This window comes from Ambystoma mexicanum, chromosome 4q (assembly GCF_040938575.1).
Source record: "Ambystoma mexicanum isolate Mex_15411 chromosome 4q, UKY_AmexF1_1, whole genome shotgun sequence".
NCBI classification, from domain to species: domain Eukaryota; kingdom Metazoa; phylum Chordata; class Amphibia; order Caudata; family Ambystomatidae; genus Ambystoma; species Ambystoma mexicanum.
Genome location: NC_090928.1, coordinates 252,994,527 through 253,015,048, shown reverse-complemented (window position 1 = coordinate 253,015,048; position 20,522 = coordinate 252,994,527). Strand labels below are relative to the sequence as shown.

Genomic DNA, 20,522 nt, shown 5'->3' with positions numbered 1-20,522 from the left:
TGGGAAAATGTTTCTCTATTTTTCCTAAGGGGAGTAATAGATGCATGGCAGTAGGCCATTAGGGTATTGGGTACTAAGGGGTTTTCATCATGGGCAAATGAGGGATACTATGTCTCATCCAATGAAGCCATGACATCTCCCTGGAGGCCATCTCCTCCCATGTTATCCTCCCTCATATAGCCGCCCCCCAGGGTCAGGATCAGCTAGAGGCTGCCATCCCCTGGCCACGTGTGAGAAGTTTACCGCCAGGAATCCTTGATGACTCCATTGGATTCATAACGATCCCTACCTTCAATTCAACTTCATAACTACGAGGGTCTGGGCCTTGTGGGAGGAGAAGGGAATAAATCTCCAATGAAAAGTCATAACCAATAAACTTGCACCTCCTAATTTTTATATTTTCGAGGTGTGGTTTAGAGGGTAGAAAGGCCTTGCACTATGGGGATGCAGAGACTTGCCTGAAAACCATTGGGGTGAATCCTGCCACAGCTGCTGAAATTATCTGGTAAGACTGCCTGATACTACCTGGGTTGGAATTATTGAAGGTTGCTGAAGGATTTTTTACTGGGGAAGACAGGAATTGGGAAAGCCAAAAAAGCTGACTGGGCCCTATGACCAAGGAGAGCCAAATAGAGGGATGGGTGATCATGGCCATCTTTGACTGAAGTGCCTGGCCAGAGGCCTGTGCTTCCACAAGAGAGTCCTGAAACACTGCCGACTTTCCTGCGTGACAAACCCAGAGAAATCCAATGTAAGTAGCTTGTCCAACAGAACCAAGTGTGTGGGGATTTGTTGATTTAATACTTTCCCCTTAGTTAAGAGGCGGGGGTATGGAAGTAGATCCTTCGTATGTTTGATAAATAATAATTCAATTAATTTCCCTATAGCCAAATACCACGGGGTTATTTTGTTAACATTCGAAATTAACAAATGTCATTCCCAGTATACTTTAAAAACTATGTAGTCTAATGTAATTGGGTACACATATTTTCCTCGTCAACCCCACACTTCCCGAAAGGAAAGAGGTGTTCTTGCCCAAAAACAAAATTCCTCACTGTCACCATTCCTTAGATCTGGCCTGTAAACAGAGGGGGCTGAATGTCATGGAAGGTCTGGGTTTGGTGTTGGGTAAGCAAAGTGTTTTTGCTAAGTGAAACCAAGTGTAATTGCTAACTGAAAACTGCAAACTCTCATGAGAGAGAGTATGTGACCCTGATAAAGGAGAGATTTTGCATTGCTTCAGGGGAAGGACGAAGGGTTCTATCAATCCAAAGTAGTATCAAAAGTATGTTGCAATTTAAAACTGCTAGCATTTTCAAGTGTGCAGGAAAACTAAATGTACAAAGTGCTGCATGTGTGAATTTGATTTTGAATCCAGAAAATGTTGCAGTTGTTTTAAATCTAAACCTTATCAAGACATGCTAATGATCTGGTAATATTAAAAAGGTATTGTTTACATTTTGACATGAAGGGTTCTGGGAACCGAAGGGTTGAACTGTGTATTTGGCCTGTGTTCCATGTACCCGAAACCCAAAAGTGAGTTTTGTACTAAAGCTTTGTTTTGTGCCACAGAAAAGGTGGCATGTGTAATCATTCAGTGCAAATATTCAAGTAGCCTATTTAATAAATATATATTCTTTCTGTAACCCGGCCTGGTACTTGGCTCATTGGTGGCACGGGGGAGGGATCTAAGTGGCTCTATATGAGTCATAGACCAGGCTAGCAGAAAAATAACCGATGTGTTGTGCGGCATCGTAATTTGGCGGGCCTCCCCATGTTAAAGGTGGTTCTCCAACAGATCGCCACACTATGGGCTTCTTTCATGCAAGAAGGGCATATCTCCCTGATACTAGCCCTGACAAGATTTTAAAAGTCTCTTAACAGCATGTTGGAGATGGATTTTAGCATTTAATAATCTTTGAATTAGGTTTTAAGATTATGGTTTTAGTTTATACATTTTTATTATTGAAATATATGAATACATTAACATATATTGTTAACTTGTTAAACAAATCTATTGATTAGGGTTTATAGCAAATAGAATATGTGATTAATAGAGCAGTAAGAACTATACATTAATAAACATCAGTAATAAAATAAGTAAATGAATATCAAAAGAAACAGGGGAGACAAACAAGACTAAGAAGATGTAAGGGGAAAGGAGGGAAGGGAAGATCATATTAACTTATCAAAAATAGGAAGCTAAGAAAAGCAATTCTTCTAATCTAAACGTTTAAGACACTGAATAAATATATCCGATTTACTATTAAATTCATGAAAAAGCAGAACATGTTTCAATTTGATGAATAGAGAATATAAAGTTCCACCATAACGTGCAAGACAATTTTCTGAAGTCCTTCCAGTTGGAGGTAATGCTATAAAAAGCAATGCAAATAAAACAAAAACTAGGAGATACCATACTTTGCATGTATGGGTTAGCAATGGGACCAATCATTAAGTTGCATAGTGAAGGAGGTTCTTGAAGATGAAAAATAGTTTGTAGACAACTCCTGATTTTTGTCCAGAAGGAATGAACACAGTCAAAAATGGAATGTATAACGTCTGCATTGGGAGCATGGCATAACCAACACTTATTAGGAGAATTATTTGATATTTTTGCAATTCTTGAGGGCGCTAAAGCACGACGTAAAATGAAGAAATTAGTTTGGGTCAGATTAGCTGCAACAGAAGCAGAATAGTACTGTTTCCAAACGTTGGTTCCAAGTACCAGGGGAAGGTAGAAAGTTCCAATCTGATTCCCACTGTCTAATGATAATGGTATTGGGTACATTCCCGTCTCCAGTTTTATTTAAGAAAGATTATCATTTTTCAGCTTTTGTGGAGAATTTTTAGAGCAGTGAGGTTAGCAGAAGTGAAGGAGATTTCTGGGTTAAAGATAAAATTGATTTTCAGATGAACTTGATAAATGAACAATGTTAGTTAAGATCGGAAGTAAGATGATTATGTTGTTGACATAATTGTGGAATTTGCAGCCTTTTAATCCCCAACAGAAAACGGTAATAACCACCGACACCAGCTCGTATGGACTAGGGGCAAGCCTGACCCAGAAGAAGAGCGACATTAAGCACATAGTGCCTTTGCATCCAAAGCACTTTAGCAGGCAGAAAATAACTACTCTACAGTGGGGAAGGAAATGCTTGCTTGTGTATGGACGGCAGACTACTTCCGAAATACATGCATGGGGCACAACATTTCAATTGGTGACAGAACATAAACGGTTGGTACACATGCTCAGTCCAGGAGGCACCAGAACATCCACCCCTAGCCTGCATTGCAGCTAAATTACAGGAATGTACCTACAAAATAATGTTCCTTGCGGGGTTGAAAAATGCTGAGATAGACTGCATATCCAAGCTGCCGGAATGAAGAGATGCAGTGACCAGCTTCCTCAAGGACGAGTGCACAGTACATCTTTGGGAGATCACAGAAGCAAGCAATTCCTTGAAATGAGCAAAAACCATTGGAACAAAGAATCAGTGAATGATGTGACAACGGAAAAGCTCGCGGAATGGATCAGAAATGGTTGGCCGGACGAGAGTGCAATCCCCAAAGGCCTACGCCCCCACTGGAAGGTGGAAGAAATTTTCGAATGCAAGAACATGTTGATGAGAGGCGATCAAACTATCCCACCAGTTGCGTTGAGGAAGACCATCATGTGCAGGTCCCATGGAGGACATTTGGGGAGCAACATGATGAGTAGATGACTCAGAGTCCTATTGGTTGCCCGGCATGGACCAGGATATATGAATAATGACAAAAAGGTGTCATAAGTGTCTCAACAGTGATAAAAGGCTGAAGGTGAGACAAGGTCCGTTGCACCCCACTGAGATACCGGAAGGTGTGTGATTTTAAAGGTCCCTTGGAGTTAATGAGGCCGAACACAGGCATGGAATTGTGGTAGTCGACAATCTATCAAAGTGGGTAGATAGAAGTAGAGTTTGTGCCCAACATCACAACATCAACAGTTATTAGCATTCTGAAATGAATCTTTCAAAGAGAAGGATTGCCCAAGGAACTGTTCACAAACAATGGAGTCCAACTTGTCGCCACAGAGATGAAAAAGTTCTTGAAGGGCAATAATATACATCTGATAAAGGCTGCGGTGTATCATCCCAAGGCTAACGGGCTAGCAGAATGGACTAATAGATTCAAAGGGGCAATGCAACTGACCAAAACATCCGGCATGGACCCGTACAGCACAGTCAAGGAGGAAGTTGCAGCCCATTCCCCTGACCCCAATGGGACTACAAATATTTCCCTGTTTCGGTTGGTGAGAGGGCGAAGAGCAGCATCCACCTTGGCTCCACCCTGGTTGTCAAGGGTAAGGGAGGATGACACCATAGGCATGGATTAATTAGTCTGGAGGATGAGGGAAAGGCAAGACCTGCATGAAACTCTGCAACGACAAAAGCAGTGCACCCCAGAACAATGAAGTCCAGGAAGGTGACCTGGTCAAAATAAAGTTGTCCCATAAGGATCCTGTGACAGGCACCAAGTTCAGCAGACCTCAGAGTGTGTCAAAGAGGGACCAACCATGTGTGCACTCAGGATGGCAGAAGATGGAACTTGGAACGGGTAGCACTATTTGAAAGGAGGGCCAAAGAATCGCATGACCCAGAGAGTAGCAAGCAAGTATACAAGGAGAAGGAGACGGAGGTCAACAAGTCGATCAGGGAGGTGCAGCAACTCCCAGGAAGCAAGACGTCAGAGAGCCCCAATGAGCAAGAAGAGACCAGTCAGACAGAACACGAGCTGCAAATGGAGTCGACTGAGAAGGTAGAGAACCTACAGCGCAGCGGGAGTCTGGAAGGATCCGCCCCCAAAGAGAAAGGAAAGGACCCTTACGATGTGCACTTTGTTTTGGAATAGCACCATGCTACTCAACAAAAGGATGCATGTAGATACTGAAGTCAGAACCCTGACCTCTCGCAAGACTGAGGCGAGCAGAGAGGCACAGCAGGACGAGCATTTGGAGTGCGGGCAGAGCACAGAAGGCACCGAGGCCCTGGTGCTCCTCCTGAGAGTTCAACATCACCCCCTGAACGTTCCTTCCTCAATGGGATCACCATCCCCTCATCATATGATATATGATATGATATGGCATTTATAACGTGTCTATACACAAGTGGTTCAAGGCGTGACGAGGCAAGGGAGGGGAAACAGAGGGAAGACAGACAGCGATCCTACTAGGTCAGGTGACATTGAGATCGCGCAGGTGCAGGGGAGGGGGCAAGGGGAAAGGTGCAGGGGGAAGGGCAGGGGGCAGTGCAGTACATAGGATGACAGTGAAATAAATATAGAAAATAAATGGAATAAATTGAAGTGCAGCCAGCTGGTGGCAATTGCAAGGGTAAGTGCAGACATCAGGTGTCGAGTGCTAGTAGGGGCTGTAGGGATACAGTACAGAATATGCATTCAGTGAGGCTTATAATCCCACAGTGAATAACTGTGGGGTTTAGTTATTTGGTTGGCACAATAAAGCCTCAATCCCAAACCCAGGGCTCTGTCCAATTCATTGTGGGCCACAACAATCACTGGTGCGAGGCACTTATAATGGGACATCGGGAGTCCTGAAAGAAATGTCTATTTTACTTCAGTCTCCTGAGGTTACACAGCGTCCACCAGGACATAGACATGAGAAAAACAAAGCGCTCAACGCTTATCAGCCGGGGGCACAGAGGCAAAAATCTTACCGGTTAATAGCCTGTCCTCGCCATCTGTCCCCGAAGTTGGAGATAGCTGCTGCACTCCCTGTGTCGGGGCCTTGAGAAGCAGAATCTAGGTAGCCACAGATGAGGTGAAGGAGAATGGGGTGTTCACTAACCGTGGTTGATGTGACGGTGCCTCAGCAACAGACGGGCCGGCGACCAAAAAAAGTATCTTGCATATTAGAGGGGTGTATGCCTTAGAAGTCATTTAAAATGCATTCTGTCCATATTTGAAGAATAATCTCTCTGTCAGAGAGCTGTCAAATTATGCTGCCATCTTGTTGCTGCTTGGCCAAGCCCGCCGTAATAATGACATTTAAACCTGTATTCCTTTTAATTGTGCAAGATTGTATAGTAGAGTGATAATGTATTTCTGTATAATATGTACGTTATGTTTTTTGTGAAAGGTTTATCAATTCGCAATTAAAATAAATTAAAAAGTGAGCACATCTCAAAGAAACCTACAAAGCCACATATTGCTCATTTTAGGGCTCAAATTTACAACCGCGATTTCTGAATACCAAAAACAGTAGAATGAGCTCCATTGTGGAAATATATTTTTTATATTCGTTTCAGCAGTGTGCAAATTGAATACAGTAATAGTTTATCAATGAGTCTAGAGACCATATTAAATTCAGAGTGAAATGATTATTTTCTGTTAAGCACTAAAAGCACATCTACAAAATATTTTCCAAGTCATTTGCAAATGATTTACCTTGTGCCTCAAAGATTTCATTTTGGGCATCTTTGCCGCTCTCCGCTTCCTCATCGGACTTCAGACTCTAAAAGAATTAAAGAGCAAGAACAGTAAAGAAAGCGCAGCAATAGCCGCCCGGTACACATGCCAATGTAAGGGTCACAGTCAAGGATACAAGCACACAACTACAACACTTCCAAGTACCCATCAACAACTAATGTTTCCACAACCCATTGAACATGCATGGGCGATACAGATTAAAGCAACACAACATTCCCCATTCAGGCCCCCCTCCTTTGGCATGTCAATGTGTCCCCAACTTCTTGAACACAAACACTCTCTCAAGCTTGAATTTCTGACAGGATAGAGAGTCGGGATTCGATTCAAGGTTTCAAATCAGTAAACCATCAAAGGTAAAATAATGCACCAACAGCAATTTGTTTTTGCTAACTGATGATTGTGAATATTTCGGAAATGTAACCTCTGAATTTCACATTAATCAGTGGAATGTGTGGTGTCCAAGCTGGTCACATTAGCTTAGTTCCCATGTAGGCATGTTGCAAAACGTTCAAGTGGTTTGTTAAATTGCTTCAGAAAGGCTGAAAAGCCCACCATCCCTGTGCATCTTCCTCATGTGTTAGCTGTGTGTCGCTATCCTATTTCTACTTTTTCCAGCTCCCACTTTTATTGCCTCATTTTCCTTTCTTCGTCGTCCACAGGCTACAGTCCGATTACCTTGGGCTGCAGAACAATATTCCATTTTCTCAGACAAGATACCGGCGGCCGGAAGACAACTATGGTGGCGATTAGCACAATATAAAAACTTAATTACATAACAAATCCACAATGAAACGAAGTCGGGTTCCTCAGCCCATCCCAAAGCGTGGAGGGGACTCTCTAACCCAGGAAAACCGGCGTACCAGGGTATTGTTACCAGACCTACCTGGGGATGTTACAAACTGGGAATTGAAGAATCTCTCCTAATCCCAGCCTCCTCCCCAAACCAGGCAACCTATCTTCTGACTGTGAAGTTGATTTGCCCTGTTCCCAATGAGACATGGGTAGGAGGGTCCAATGTTGAATGATCATTGTATGATCCGTTGTATGGGTAGGGGGGGTCCAATGTTGTATGCTGTATGACCATCGAATAAGCTCCAGAGCATAGTTATAAAGTCCAGGACCTGCGAGACGGTTCCCGGGGGTCCCGTTAGTCAGAGGGCATCCTTATAGAATCTACAGCCCAAGGAGACAGATGTGTGCCCCACAAGGCATTTAAAACCTGTAGTGGCATTGCAGGGTCCCATGCAACAAGAGGGCCCTCACAGAGAAATGCAGAGGATGGCCAGCAATGTGAGAAGAGAAAAGGACAAAGATAAAGCTGGCCTGACAGCTCTGTGGGATCCTGCATGGCAGCTGGGATCCCTACAGGTGATCACCAAATGAAGCAGATAATCTACAGTGCACGTGACCGCAGCAGAGCCCACAACAGACGCCCCCGAAGACCAAGGTTGGAAGGTGGAACTTCTGCCCAAATCAAAGATGTCCGTTGAAGCTTTTGAAGCCTCTGGGTGCCGGGAACCCACATCAAGAGTTGATAATGTAGCAATTAAACACAAAGGCTATCTAGCGGCTCCAAACAGGAACATGTGCCTAAACAATCAAAGGTCTGGGTAGATTAGAAGCAAGAGAGAAGAGGTCTTTATAAGGATGGAGAAAGTTAGTGGTATAGCCAAGAGCAAGACATGAAGCAGGGCAATGAGCCCCAGAAGGTGCAAGGACAACCAAGGGACCTAAGAGTTCACAGGCTGAAGAGATTTAAAGAAGCTGAGGGTCCTGAGAAAGCTTGAACGACTGATCAAGCGTCTCCCACTTAGTTGTAAAGAGTTTGGCAGTCTGTCTCCATGACGCCTATTCTCTTCTTCATTTCTGCTTTCTCCATGGCCAACACTCAGTCGACCTGCGAGACATTCTCGTGAATTCCCTTGAACTACACCCTCCACGTCTCATCCTCTAGTTTCTTGGGCCTGCCTTCGGGTGTTTTCTCAGCTTCAATCTCTCTATGGTTCTCGATTTCTCACACCACCTTGACTGCTCTCTCTGATTCTCTCCCTAGTACTCTCTCCGGTATCCTTCCCGATACCCTTATGCCTTCATTTGTTTCTGACACTAATATAGTAGGGTCCACCCTGACGCAACGTCCATTCCATTGACTGGTCTGGTGTTTTCCCACTCACTTGAAGTGTTCCTGGGAGATTTTTTGTCTCAGTACCTAAACCATCAGGGTAGTTTGGTATTTCACAGAAACACATGGTCATCGACATGAGTTTAGACCAATAAGGTTCAGGTCCCATCGTCAGTCGACCAGGTTGGGGTTTAAAGGGGCTGTGACTCCCAATCGCGTCCTTGTCCCCAGGAGAGTAATCTCGCTCCATGAGATCCACCTGCATATTACCACCCCTAGTGGGACTATTGGTTAGCAGCCTCACCTCCCTAGCCTCATGGAGAGGGGTTCTCCCCTAGGGAGAAGTGACACCATCTGAAGGATGTCACACTACCCTCTGTCTGCGCTACCCAAAATGGCGAAGGAGGTATACCCGTCAGGCCCTGGCCCTTTCATTTTAGGGATTGGGATCATTGCTGGTTTATTAGTAGTGTGAGGCTAAGTAAGCACTTTAGTCCCTACTCATCCCTGTACCCCTTCAGCGCAGTAGTCATTTTGTAACGGACACTACCCCCCTGAGAAGGGACAGCAGAATTACAGCGTTGGAAGGCCTGGGAAAGCAACATTGGGAAGAGCATATGTGAAGATGGGATGAAGGCCCGAGATGGACAGAACATGGCAGCAGGGCACAGTCTAATGTGAGGAGTTCTTTTAATGGAAGATATGCTTATACAACATCTCATCTATACCTTGTAAATTCATCATGCAACCTCCAGGTTACATGTTACTGTATTCTCACATTGGCCAGATACTGCTATTCTTTTACTTTCTAGCTATCTACACACAGTGTATTGTAGGTCTTAGATAGCTAGTAGGATAGTTGAAGTGCGAAGGGCTTGCCTTGGAAACAGGATGATGCTGTGCGTCATGGGTTTGTGACACTGGTGGGGTGACCCATCCCCTCAAGCTCCTCTTGTCGATAGAGTACCACGATGTGCATAATAATGATAGTAATGGGAAAACTGGTTATTGTGCACTCTGAGACCAGATTTCCCGCCGATAGCGGCTGTACACAAGCACCACAACTTGTATTATCAGTAGTCATATAATATAGCTGGATTAACTGGTTTTGAGTGAATGAGAAACGTATTTGGTGTCCATTGCAAACGGCAAAGTACTCCGCTCAGAGGAAGCGGTGTTCAGCGAGCAAAGGCTTTGAATGAGAAATTCGTGCTATACTTCAATTGAAGCTTAGAAGAAAAGATGTTGGTTTGGATCAGAACGTTGCCATCATTCACAAGGGGTAGAGTGGCCCTTCTTTTTGGATGGCCATGAAAACAAAAACTCTGCTTTTGCTGCTCACCAATTGGAGCCAATGGAGTTTGCGGAGGGCTGGTTTGAAGTGGTTCCAAGATTTAAGGTTGGTGAAGATCACGACCAAGGTGTTATGAACGAGCCGCAGATATGGGACCCTTTCCCCAGTAAACCCAAGTTAGGAAGTGCTCCATGAGTCCAACCTTCCTTTAAAAATCCCAACGCAATCACTGCTGAGTTTCCGGTCAGTAAGTATAGGAGATGTTTCTCCATCATTGAGATGCAAAAAACTCTTGCCTGGACCCCAGCATTAAGTTGATGGTTACAGGGCACATCCTAGAGTTTCTGCTGCAGCGATTTTACATCTCGGTACTTCAGGGAGACAGATTATCAGGAATGGGGTTGGAGGGCTGAGGCAGGAATATTAACTTAATGCTGCTGGCCACAGGTGGATGATGTATTTCGGTATCATTCAATGTCATTCAGTTAGCTCACAACCATTTCCTGTCTGTGAAGCACGCTTTCAAATTTGACTTGGGAGGCGCCATGTTTGAATTATTAGGGGAGCAGAGATTCAAGCTAATTAAAACAGTCTTTTTTTTCCCCAGACCATAAATATTTAATCTTCTTAATATGTTGGTTATGTTTCTCTTCCCTCCAAAGTGAATGAAGAGTTAATTTCATATAACTTAGTCTACTATCCTTTAGCATCGGTAATCCGAGTCTCGAGGCATACATGCCAATATGCCTCATATCATTTGCAAAATGCCAGCCAAATCCTGGATTATTCTATGCATTCTGGGACTGGAAGTCCAGGATTTATAATGGGGAAAGGAGGACTACCACTCGCAGAACTAAGTGAAAAGAAAAGTTGGTCTGCTGGCCTATCTCCAATGGACTGGGTATGTTGGCATGGATGAGTCCCAGCGTGACGCACCTCAAGACAGAGTCATTGCACCAGGATGGGGAAAGAGCGGCTGGGCAGTCTGCAAATAAAACATTAACTTTAAATTTCATGCAGAAAATAAACGTTTCAGAATGGTGACTTATTTGTAGTTTGAAAAATGTGCTCTGTGCGCAGCCTTGATTCGTGCAGCCTCTAACAGTCAACAAAAAAATTAGGGTCCGGTTCATGGAATTGTTTTGCACAGTTCAAAGTGACTTTGCACTGCTGAAAAGTGACTTTGGACACAAACACTCATTCATGGAACTTTGCAAAGTATATTTTTGCAGTGCAAAGTCATTTTTGCAGTACAAAATGAAATTTGCACTGACTTTGCACTGCAAAAATACACTTTGCACAGTTCCACGAATGAGGGGTTGTGTTGGAGCAAAATCACTTTTCAGCAGTGCAAAGTCAATTTGAACCGTGCAAAAAAAGTCCATGAATCGGGCCCCGAGCTTGTAACGGTGCACGATTGTTTTAAGAATGTGGTTCGGAGGAAGGGGTTGATTGGGTTTCAGGTTTAAATGTGGTTTCATAATCAGTTGTCTAAATACGGAACGAAAAACTTATGTACGTTTAAATGTAGTGAACTAGAAATAATAAATAAACTTTCTGTGAAATTTTGCATTTACGCCGGATCCAAGACGGCCCTGGAGCTAATCTGTATTTCTTCAATGCACAAGTTTACATTGGTCGAAAAAACATGCTGTCATTTTAGTCACGTTAAGCGCCACGCTGATTTTCTTACTGGTTATGTCTTACTCTATTTATTTTCGTAGTACTATCACGGAGGACGCCGCATTGCCTTGGTCTCTGTCCTTTTCCTGCTAAACCATCTCAATATAAAATCGCAAATGCTTTATGCGAGTGGGCCCTTGTGTTCTGAGCTCTGACTAAAGTTGATTTTCAAACTGCGTACGCATTTTATTCTTCCACCCGCTGGTCTAAACATGCCCATTCCTGCTTAGAAACAGAACAGAGCCGAGTGTAAATGCCAAGAATTCAAACCACTGCAGTGCTCAGTGTAACTGATGGCAGTCCCAACGGTCAAACACAGTGGAGAGAAAAGAAAGGGGTGAGGGCGGTTACACCACGCAACAGCCGTGCAATGAACAGTGATTGTGCAGCCTTCTCATTTAAACTAGCTGTGACGAATGGACTTCTGCCCTGCATGAGTACAGGGATGAGTAGAGGCTAAAGCACCCTCGGCCCACTCAGCCATCACGCTTATACAAACATGAGCTAACACAATCAAAAAGGTACAGCAGGCACAGTTAAGAGATCTACCTCTTTCGCCTTTTATGGCGACATAGATAGAGGAAAGGCTATACTCCCAAGAGGGGTGTGAATGTGATTCAGTAGCCACCCAAACAGCAATGTATAACAGTCCAAAATAAAAGCAATTTCCTTTCAAAATTCTATAAAAAGATATACTTTAATCAAACACAACATGTACAATAATAACCCACTAGAAAATGCTGTAAAACCCCACCCCTGAAGAAGGAACACAGAATATGCTAGATAGAATATATGGAGCACTCTGGGTAATGAGTAAGGGGGAGAAAAGGCAATAAAAGACCACCTTTTTTTAAAGGATATGTTCTTGAGGTTGCAAAATGGATTACAATGACGTATCCAGTCTCTAGGGCCCAAAGATATACCAGAGGGGCAGACAGTCAATAACACCTTTGCAAACGTCTTGGTGGTTCGATGTTGTCGAACCAGGCTTTTCAGCGTCAATCGCTAGTTCGACTCGGGTTGAGGATGAGACAGTCGCGATGGTCCAGCAGCAAGCTGGCATCGAGTCAGGGTCGACCGGAAGGTAGATGCGGTCTCGAAGCATCTACTTGAGCTGCGCGGATCGGGTGATCACCAGGTTCGGTCGGCTGTCGAGGTCGACAGCAGTTGAGTTGGTACCATGTTGAGCAGGCGAATCGATTCGATGCAGAGGCTCAGAGTTTGCGGTTCGGGGACACCAGGGTCGGATCGATCAATTTACAGGAGCAGCGACTCAAGCAATGCAAGGCAGCAGTAATTAGTTGGCTCGGGCAGAGGCAACAACACGCTTCAGTGTGCGAGGCAGTACAGTGCCAAACAGAGTCGAATAGCATACAACAGTTTGGAGAAAGAAGAACACCAAAGGCAGTTGCAAAGGCCACTGGGGGTTTGGTTGGCATCAAACACACTTGAATCACTGCTGTGAGAAACCCGAGGGCATTCTCACTTCTACTCCCTTGGGATCTTCTGCACAGGTGGCCAGGGAAAGGCCATCAGTCTTGGATCCCGACCGTGGGGGTGGAGAACCAAGGGTGGATCACCTGGATGGAGGGTCCCTGGAGATTGGGAGTGAGATATACCCAGGTGAGACACGGTATTCCCCTGTCCCTTCGAAGAAGAATGCTCTATTCCCAGGGCAGTAATGAGGTATTGTTATACATGTCCCAATAACCAAGAACAGGGTATGAGATGCCATCGACCCAAACATACCTGAAAAACAGGGTACGTAGATGAGGCATGGTATTCCCCTTTCCCTACCGACAACCATCCTAACCCTTCTCCAACCTTTGTGGGCTATTATAAGACATCTCCCTTAATTTTTCTATATGTGACATTTGACAGTACTGAGAGGAAGAGACTATTAGGAGTTATGCACACCAACATGCAGCTACACCACTTTGGTACTGTGACGAGGAAGAGGGCCTTGGATGATTACCATTGTTAAGACCAGGCATGTCTTACTAATCAGTCTAACTATAGTCAGGCAATTAAGGGAAAGGACTCACACCTGCAAACCTTTTACACAAGCCAGGTGTATAAAAGGGGTGTGGAAAGGAAGGTGAGGAGAGAAAGGTGAGATGCTGATGGGAGCCACGGTGAGCCATTCTGCTGCCCAAAAAGTGAGGACTGAAGCAGCTGAGGGTCCCAACGAGTGTGAAGTGGGAGCAGGAGCTCAGAGGCGAGGCGAAGGAAGACCACCAGAAGACGGGTCATCCTTCATTCCATCAAACGGATTGCTCATTCTCTGTGGCGCTGCAAGAGCGTGACAGTGGCTAAGGGGTGGAGAAAGACCCCCTGGAAGGAAGCCGCCAAGTTTGGGGCCACAGCGATATTGAAATGGACTTCACAGTGAGTCATTGAGTTTTCCAGATGGAGAAACCCGGTATTACTGCAAACGCGAAGCTCGTAAAGTGAACTGCTATTGTTGAATGAGAGCAGAGACTGGTACAATGTAGCGGAGTGGCCAGTTGCCTTGTTAGAGGAACAAACGTGTTTTCGAAGGTCTTGAATCCTCCTTTTTGAAACAATGTGTTGAAGTGTTCGCATGCCTTAGAAGGAACATTATTAAAAGTATGCAACCAAGGAATAAAAGTAAAAACCCGTAAAGCGCGTGGACTGTGAATTGAGAGAAAGTGAATGCATATTGAAAACCGAGCTTAAGGGAAATACACCATTGACGCAAACTAGTAAAGTTTGAATACTGAATGCACGTTGCACAACGAATTAACTTGAATCTTGAATCTGAATGTAATTAAGCAACATAAGACTGCATTAAATTCTGAACTGCAATTGAATAATACTGAATGATTGTTGCCCAACGAATGAACCCACATTTTGAAGCTGAAGGCCTTGAAGGCTGAAGGAAACCCTAACAGCTAACCACATAAGGGACACCCCACTCACTGAAAAACTCATCCAGGACCACCACCACCACATGATGAAAAGCTGTAGATGCCACATGCTTGACCAAAGGAAACTGTGTACTCTGCCACCGCCACCAACAAATGGCCTCCCTCCTCTAATGGTCCATAGAAGTCGATTGCCACTCTCTCCCACGGACCATCCGGTTAGATGCGGTTACCTGACAGGCAAAACAATGTTGCAAAGCATCCTCAACAATTGTGTCCATGTATGGAAACCACAACTGGTGTCAATATCTTTTTTGTTTTTGCAACCCCACAATGACCCTTATGTGCCAGAATCACAAGGACCTTTCATAGCCTTCCCTTTAAATTCCAAGTTCCACCAGCCCCATTCTTCATTCTACATTCTACTACATTCCCTTCTATTACTATTACACTACAACAGGGAGGGGTCACCAGAGTCATTGGGAACTGATGCGCCCAGGGCTGATGTTGGACCTGCTTTTTCAAGTGGAAATGTTGAACCAATGACTGTGATGGAAGGTTTATTAGACAATGGAGAGTGTGCATCAAGAAATGATCAAGAGTCAAGAACAAAGTGCACTCATGCAAGAAAAACTATACTGGGGGAAGAACGTGGGAATTTGGATAAGTTCTAGGGTGAGGTGTATCCCGAAAAAGTTGAAGAATTATGTGTTAAGTTTGTTACCTTAGGTGTGGAGGTGTGTTGTGTTTACACTAACTGCAGCGCATCACCTGTATTGGCAGCGCACACTGCAGTCAACATACGGCTTGGGCACTTGCGCCTGTGACAGCCACAAGCTCATGGTTTGAATCGGCACTCGTGGCTGAGACAGATGCTACGGCAGAGACGTTGGGGCAAGCAGTAGGAGCGGTGGCTCAGGTGCAGCTCACTGCGGCTATACTTTTACCTTAATAAAGGTATGTTCCTGTTCTGCTGTGTCTCCTCTCATCCTTTCCTCTCCTGTGCAGAACACAAAAGATGGCCCCAGGGGTTCTAAGCAAAAGAACAAGAGCTACCAACTAGACTTGGAAGCTAGCAGGGGCTAAAAGTTTCTGTGTTTTCAGAACGGATTATGCTCAGTTTATTGATTGGTCTAAGGGGAACCTGAAATCAGGGTAGGTGTATTCTAGGAACCTGAACTAGGTTTTAAGTCATTTGCTTTGGGCTGGGGAACACAGCATGGATCTGAGCTTTTAGGCACTCTAAAATGCAGCCCAAGAAACAGTCTGTGCTTCAGTAGGGTGAGAGGAGGTAATCTCCCTACTAAAGGGGGTGGGGAACGATAGATGGACTATCATGAGACACCAAGATGGGCTAAGGCTCCGGCAGAGCTGGAGATTGTGAAGATAAAGCAAAGGAAAGTGAAACCGTCAATGTCACCATCATCCATAATGTACACTTGCAAAAGTAAGAAATTAGTAACAGAACAGGTAAAGAGAAACATATAGCACCAGATCAAATGCCGTCTTGAAAGAAAGGAATATGGATGGCATTGAATTAGTTCTTCATTGAAATGCAGTGTTTAATACCTGAGAGCACATGGAAATGTTGTGGCAACGTAAAGATATGCGGCATCCAGAATTGCAATACTTGTCAATAATGCAGTGATTGATAAACCTCTCTGTTGGAATGTATTGGCTCAGGGCAATGCTGGCCCAAAGGGAATCAATTTAATGGATTAGTGGCTCTTTGTTTTAACCCTATGGGTCTAGGAACAACATAAGCAGGCAAGACATCTTATCAATAGAAATGTACACTAATATTATAGACATTTCATTTGTTTTAAAGCAGCAGATGTATGGCAGAAGAATACATACATACATACATAAATACAAGTCAGCAAGATTACAGCTGACCTGGAAATAAAGTTAAAATATTGTAAAACATCATGGGCAGTTTACAGGTTTGAATCATTTTACCAGAGACTGCAGGAGCAGCAGCCAGAGCCTGGGAAGACTGCAGTTCAATGTGAGGTTTCAAGCTCTGCTTAGAATCAAAGCAATGGCAAACTGTTCCAGGCCTTTATGCTGCTCAGTGCAGTGATGTCACAGTCAAAGGACAAGAGAATGTTTAATGAAACCGAGGTCATCTCTCATCAAGTAGACCTACTTGGGCATGATGTGGCCTGCAGCAGACTACAAAAAGGATTTCAGCATCAACTTGGTAGGGCCTACCACCGCCCGAAAACCTCGACAAGACAACATTTCAGAGAGCGTGCAAACTGGAGGGTAACTTTGAAAAACAAATTACCTGTAACTCCTGTTCTCCAGGATTGGTATCTTTCATAGATTCAGATGCTGTCATCAGGCTGGGAATCCTCGGTAACATTATAGCAGTTTACCTTTAGATTATTTGAAACTGCGTGTCACTTTATTGCTCTATTAGAGTCATTTTCGGTCATACTGCTCACCGCCAATTAACCGGGACCCCATAGGCCCATCTTCAGGTTTTTCTAAAGAGATCCAGAGGACAACCCAAACCTTTGGTTGACATTTTACTGCTTTCGACTACCAGTCGAAACAGATGGGCAGTTTAGACTGGCTTACAATTACTGTCAATGAGCCACACCTACCTCTACACTCTCCAGGGAGGACGAGCGTCTCAGCTGACTTTTCCTGTTCCCATTAACCTGGTGTTCTTGCAGGTACTTGGTGGATTCCACATTTGAAGCCTGAACCTCGGGTCGCGAACGGCGGCCATAACGCTTGGCCCCTTTTACAAACTTGGGCTTCACTTCCTCTGGAATAACTGTGCATGGAAAGATACAGAGTTCCATTAGCTCAAAAGACAGCAATTCTTTATGTTTACTGATTGAAAAAAGAATAGATGTGTCAATCAATAGTTACATCAAACACAACAGTGGGAAAAATATAGATTTCTAAATTATAGATGTCAGTAAGGAACAGTCATACTTCTTATCCAGTAAAGTTAGGTCTCTTAATCCCATCATCATTTTGGGAAAATCACCACTTCTTGTGGCAGAGACCCAACACTTATCACTCAGCTAAAACATGCACTGTTTGCTGGGAGAGAATGTGCAGCTCTAGTGCCTGTCCAGCCTATTTCCAACTCCATTCCCAATCCTGGCAGAGCATCTGGAAGGGCAGTCACAGCTGTGCCGTGGTATAGACAGAAGTGCATCATGAATCAGAAGGATATCCTCAGCTATGTAGAAACTATATGTTGCAAAGCAGTAAATGGTGTATTCTCATGCTGCTTGTGTCCTGGTGATTCCCAACTTGTTGGAAACTGATCATGCAACAGAGGTACACTTTGATATAAGCTGTTTGAAGCATAGAGTACTCTATGGTGCAAGGAGGTACCTCCCTGCGTAATACTTCAAATCCTGTAACACAGGAACTGTAAAGGCACATGGTACATTTTGCAGACCGTACATAACCGCATAATCCTGCGGAAACAACCTTTCAGCATCTAAGTTCTAACTGTCTCTATATGCAAATGAAACGCATTTCTCTTAGGCCTCGACATATCCTTTCTTTGTTTTCCTTGCTGGTTGCTTCCCTTATGTACATCTTATCTGGATGCAAGCCTTCCCAGGCTCCCAATTGGTGGCACATACACAAAAACAACATAATTTACTCATAGATACGCAGAGTATAAGGATTGCTACTATCAATTTTTTTTAAAAATCTCTAAACCTGGAATGATTGATATACATCTTAAATTGTGAAAACTTGATTTGGAAGATGGTTGTAATTGTAATTGTAAACGCTTGTTTTATTGATTTAATGTTTTTACTTATGAAAGAATGGATTTTTGTAACATGTATAAAATTGAAAAAGTTGTTGTAATACAACTATATTCAATAAATAAAAAAAAAAAAAAGATACGCAGAGAACAAGATCTGGCAAAAATATGCATCCACATTGGAGTTGGCATCACAGTTCAGTTACTTTTCTAAAAACAACATCTTAGTCAGGATGGTTATTGGGCGATTTAACTTCACCAAATAACATGTATGTTTAAACACAAAAGTAACAACTAAGAATCCTTGTGACCAGGGTCGGATCCCCTTCCCCAGGATCAATTCAGGACGTTTCAAACTAAAGTTCCATTTCGGAAAGGTTCTTTTCACTAGCCAAGTTGCCCTCCAGTTAGGAAGTAAAGTTCTTTTCATTCAATGTATCCGTCACTTGGCAAAGTGACTGTCTCAGTTCAAATGTTTTTCCACACTTGCAAACAATGGTCAAGGTTTCCACAACCTGCTTGGCAAATCAAAAAGACTCTTCACACCTCCAGTCCGAAATCAAGGCAAATGTTATCCGAGGATCGATCAATTAGTATTGTGTCATATTTCTTCTTTAGAAACAACATCTTAGACAGTTCATCAACCACAGTAATGGAATTGCCACTTCTTTTCTGCCACAACCTTATACCACATTCACAGTACTTCGAATGATCTTCTTCCAGGTCCACTCGTCTGCCAGGACTAACCACTATTTGTCCCTTTCCTGGTTTATTCTCCTGCCAGGATAAAAAACGACAACTACAATTTATACTTTGTGGTAAGGCTTGTTAACAGAATTGGCATGCAGTTCTTTCTCCAACATACTGCACAAAAGGACAGTAGTTCACACAATGGTCTGTTTGCCATAAGCAATGCAGGTTACACTTCTCTCCCCCTTTTTACAAGGAGGGCATTTCTCCTGCTGCATATTACTTTCATTTAAACAACCTTTTGGCTGTTGGTAATGTGGTTTACAACTCCCTCCCTTGTGGTATCTTGATGTGGGACTGCTAAATTCAACTTACCTTGGTGTCACTCTTTGGCTTTATAATTTATTTATTATTCTTCTTACCGGAGACCCATTTCGAAGCGCGAGACCACGATTCAAACATGTATTGCTATGCTTTGTCTTGCATCCAAGACACACACGTTGCCCCTGAGCAATCCTCCTGGCATTTGGCAATGTAAGTTACAATGTACCCCTTTAAGATATCCCCTTCAGGGAAGTTGTTATCTCCTTTGTTTTGTTATTGCCCCTCTTTTGGATTTGGCAATGCAGGCTATAGTAATTCAATACTGGATATTCCCCAATATGGCTTTGGCAATGCGGGTTACAATATTCTCCTATCCGACATCTCATAATCTGAGAGTTGCGTCCAGTTTGTTTAAATTGAAATATTCGGTATTCAAAATCACTCCGCGGTCTCCTGGGATCACCTATATTAGGCCAGCTCATCAGTCTTTCCGGATGTTTCTTTTGACATGCTGGTTCCACTTCTTCGTTCGTCAGGACTCCTGCAGTGTTTGACAGTTCCCGCCAGCCTGCCACTGCTTACGCTGACCGTCAACGGAGCCTGCACATGATTGGTCAGAAGCAGCATTTGACTCGTTACTTAGCATCGAGCTGGAAGGCAGAGCCAGCCGCTATCAACGTCTGTGTTCTAAGGCCTCACACACTCTGTAGGTCTACGCTGCTCGCTGATGCAAGTGAGCGCTGCTCCAAGCCCCGCGTGCACCATGATGTCGACCTCTCCAGCTATGTACGTCTCTGCAACGTGCAGCTGAATCCTGCACCTGATCTAGATGCCACTGATGGCAAATTTGTGTGCCGCCGTGCAGCTCAAGGTAAGCACGCATTTCGCTCTGCAAGCAATGCCTCTATGTTATATGTAAATCATGGGATTAGCCCCTCATCGTCGCCCAACATTACCACTCTGCCCTGCACCTTTGCTCGTGCTACAAGGTATCCATGCTCCATAACCAAGTCACCTATCCACTCCTCAGCCTGTCCGGCTAATGGTGAGGAACACGGCCTCAGCTGTGAGCCACAACACGCCCCTACGAGACGTCTCCTGAACCGCACAAGCCCATGCATATGTTGTTGCTACCTCCTAACCAAGTCCACCACCGTAACAGCCAACAGACCATGCATAGTTACTCACTGTGACCTGCAGATCGAAGAAAATTCAGCCTTACGATCCTCAGCTCTACTAACACCCTGCCTCAGAGCCTCTATCCTCCTCCTATGTAGGGAAAGCCAC

The 20,522-nt window shown here is 44.0% G+C and overlaps 1 protein-coding gene across 6 annotated transcripts in view; it reads right to left on the bottom strand.

Moving 5' to 3' along the window:
* Nucleotides 1-20,522, bottom strand: part of NINL (ninein like) — a 1,017,292-nt gene that overhangs the window by 668,156 nt on the left and 328,614 nt on the right. For 5 of the 6 annotated variants that reach the window (XM_069607820.1, XM_069607817.1, XM_069607819.1 and 2 more), the window contains exons 4-5: nucleotides 17,086-17,261; nucleotides 6,445-6,511 (exon numbers count right to left, since the gene is read on the bottom strand). In XM_069607820.1, coding sequence (XP_069463921.1) covers nucleotides 6,445-6,511; nucleotides 17,086-17,261 — 243 coding nt within the window. Of the gene's footprint in view, nucleotides 1-6,444; nucleotides 6,512-17,085; nucleotides 17,262-20,522 lie in introns of those variants that run through there. The other variant, XM_069607821.1, reaches the window with a different exon arrangement.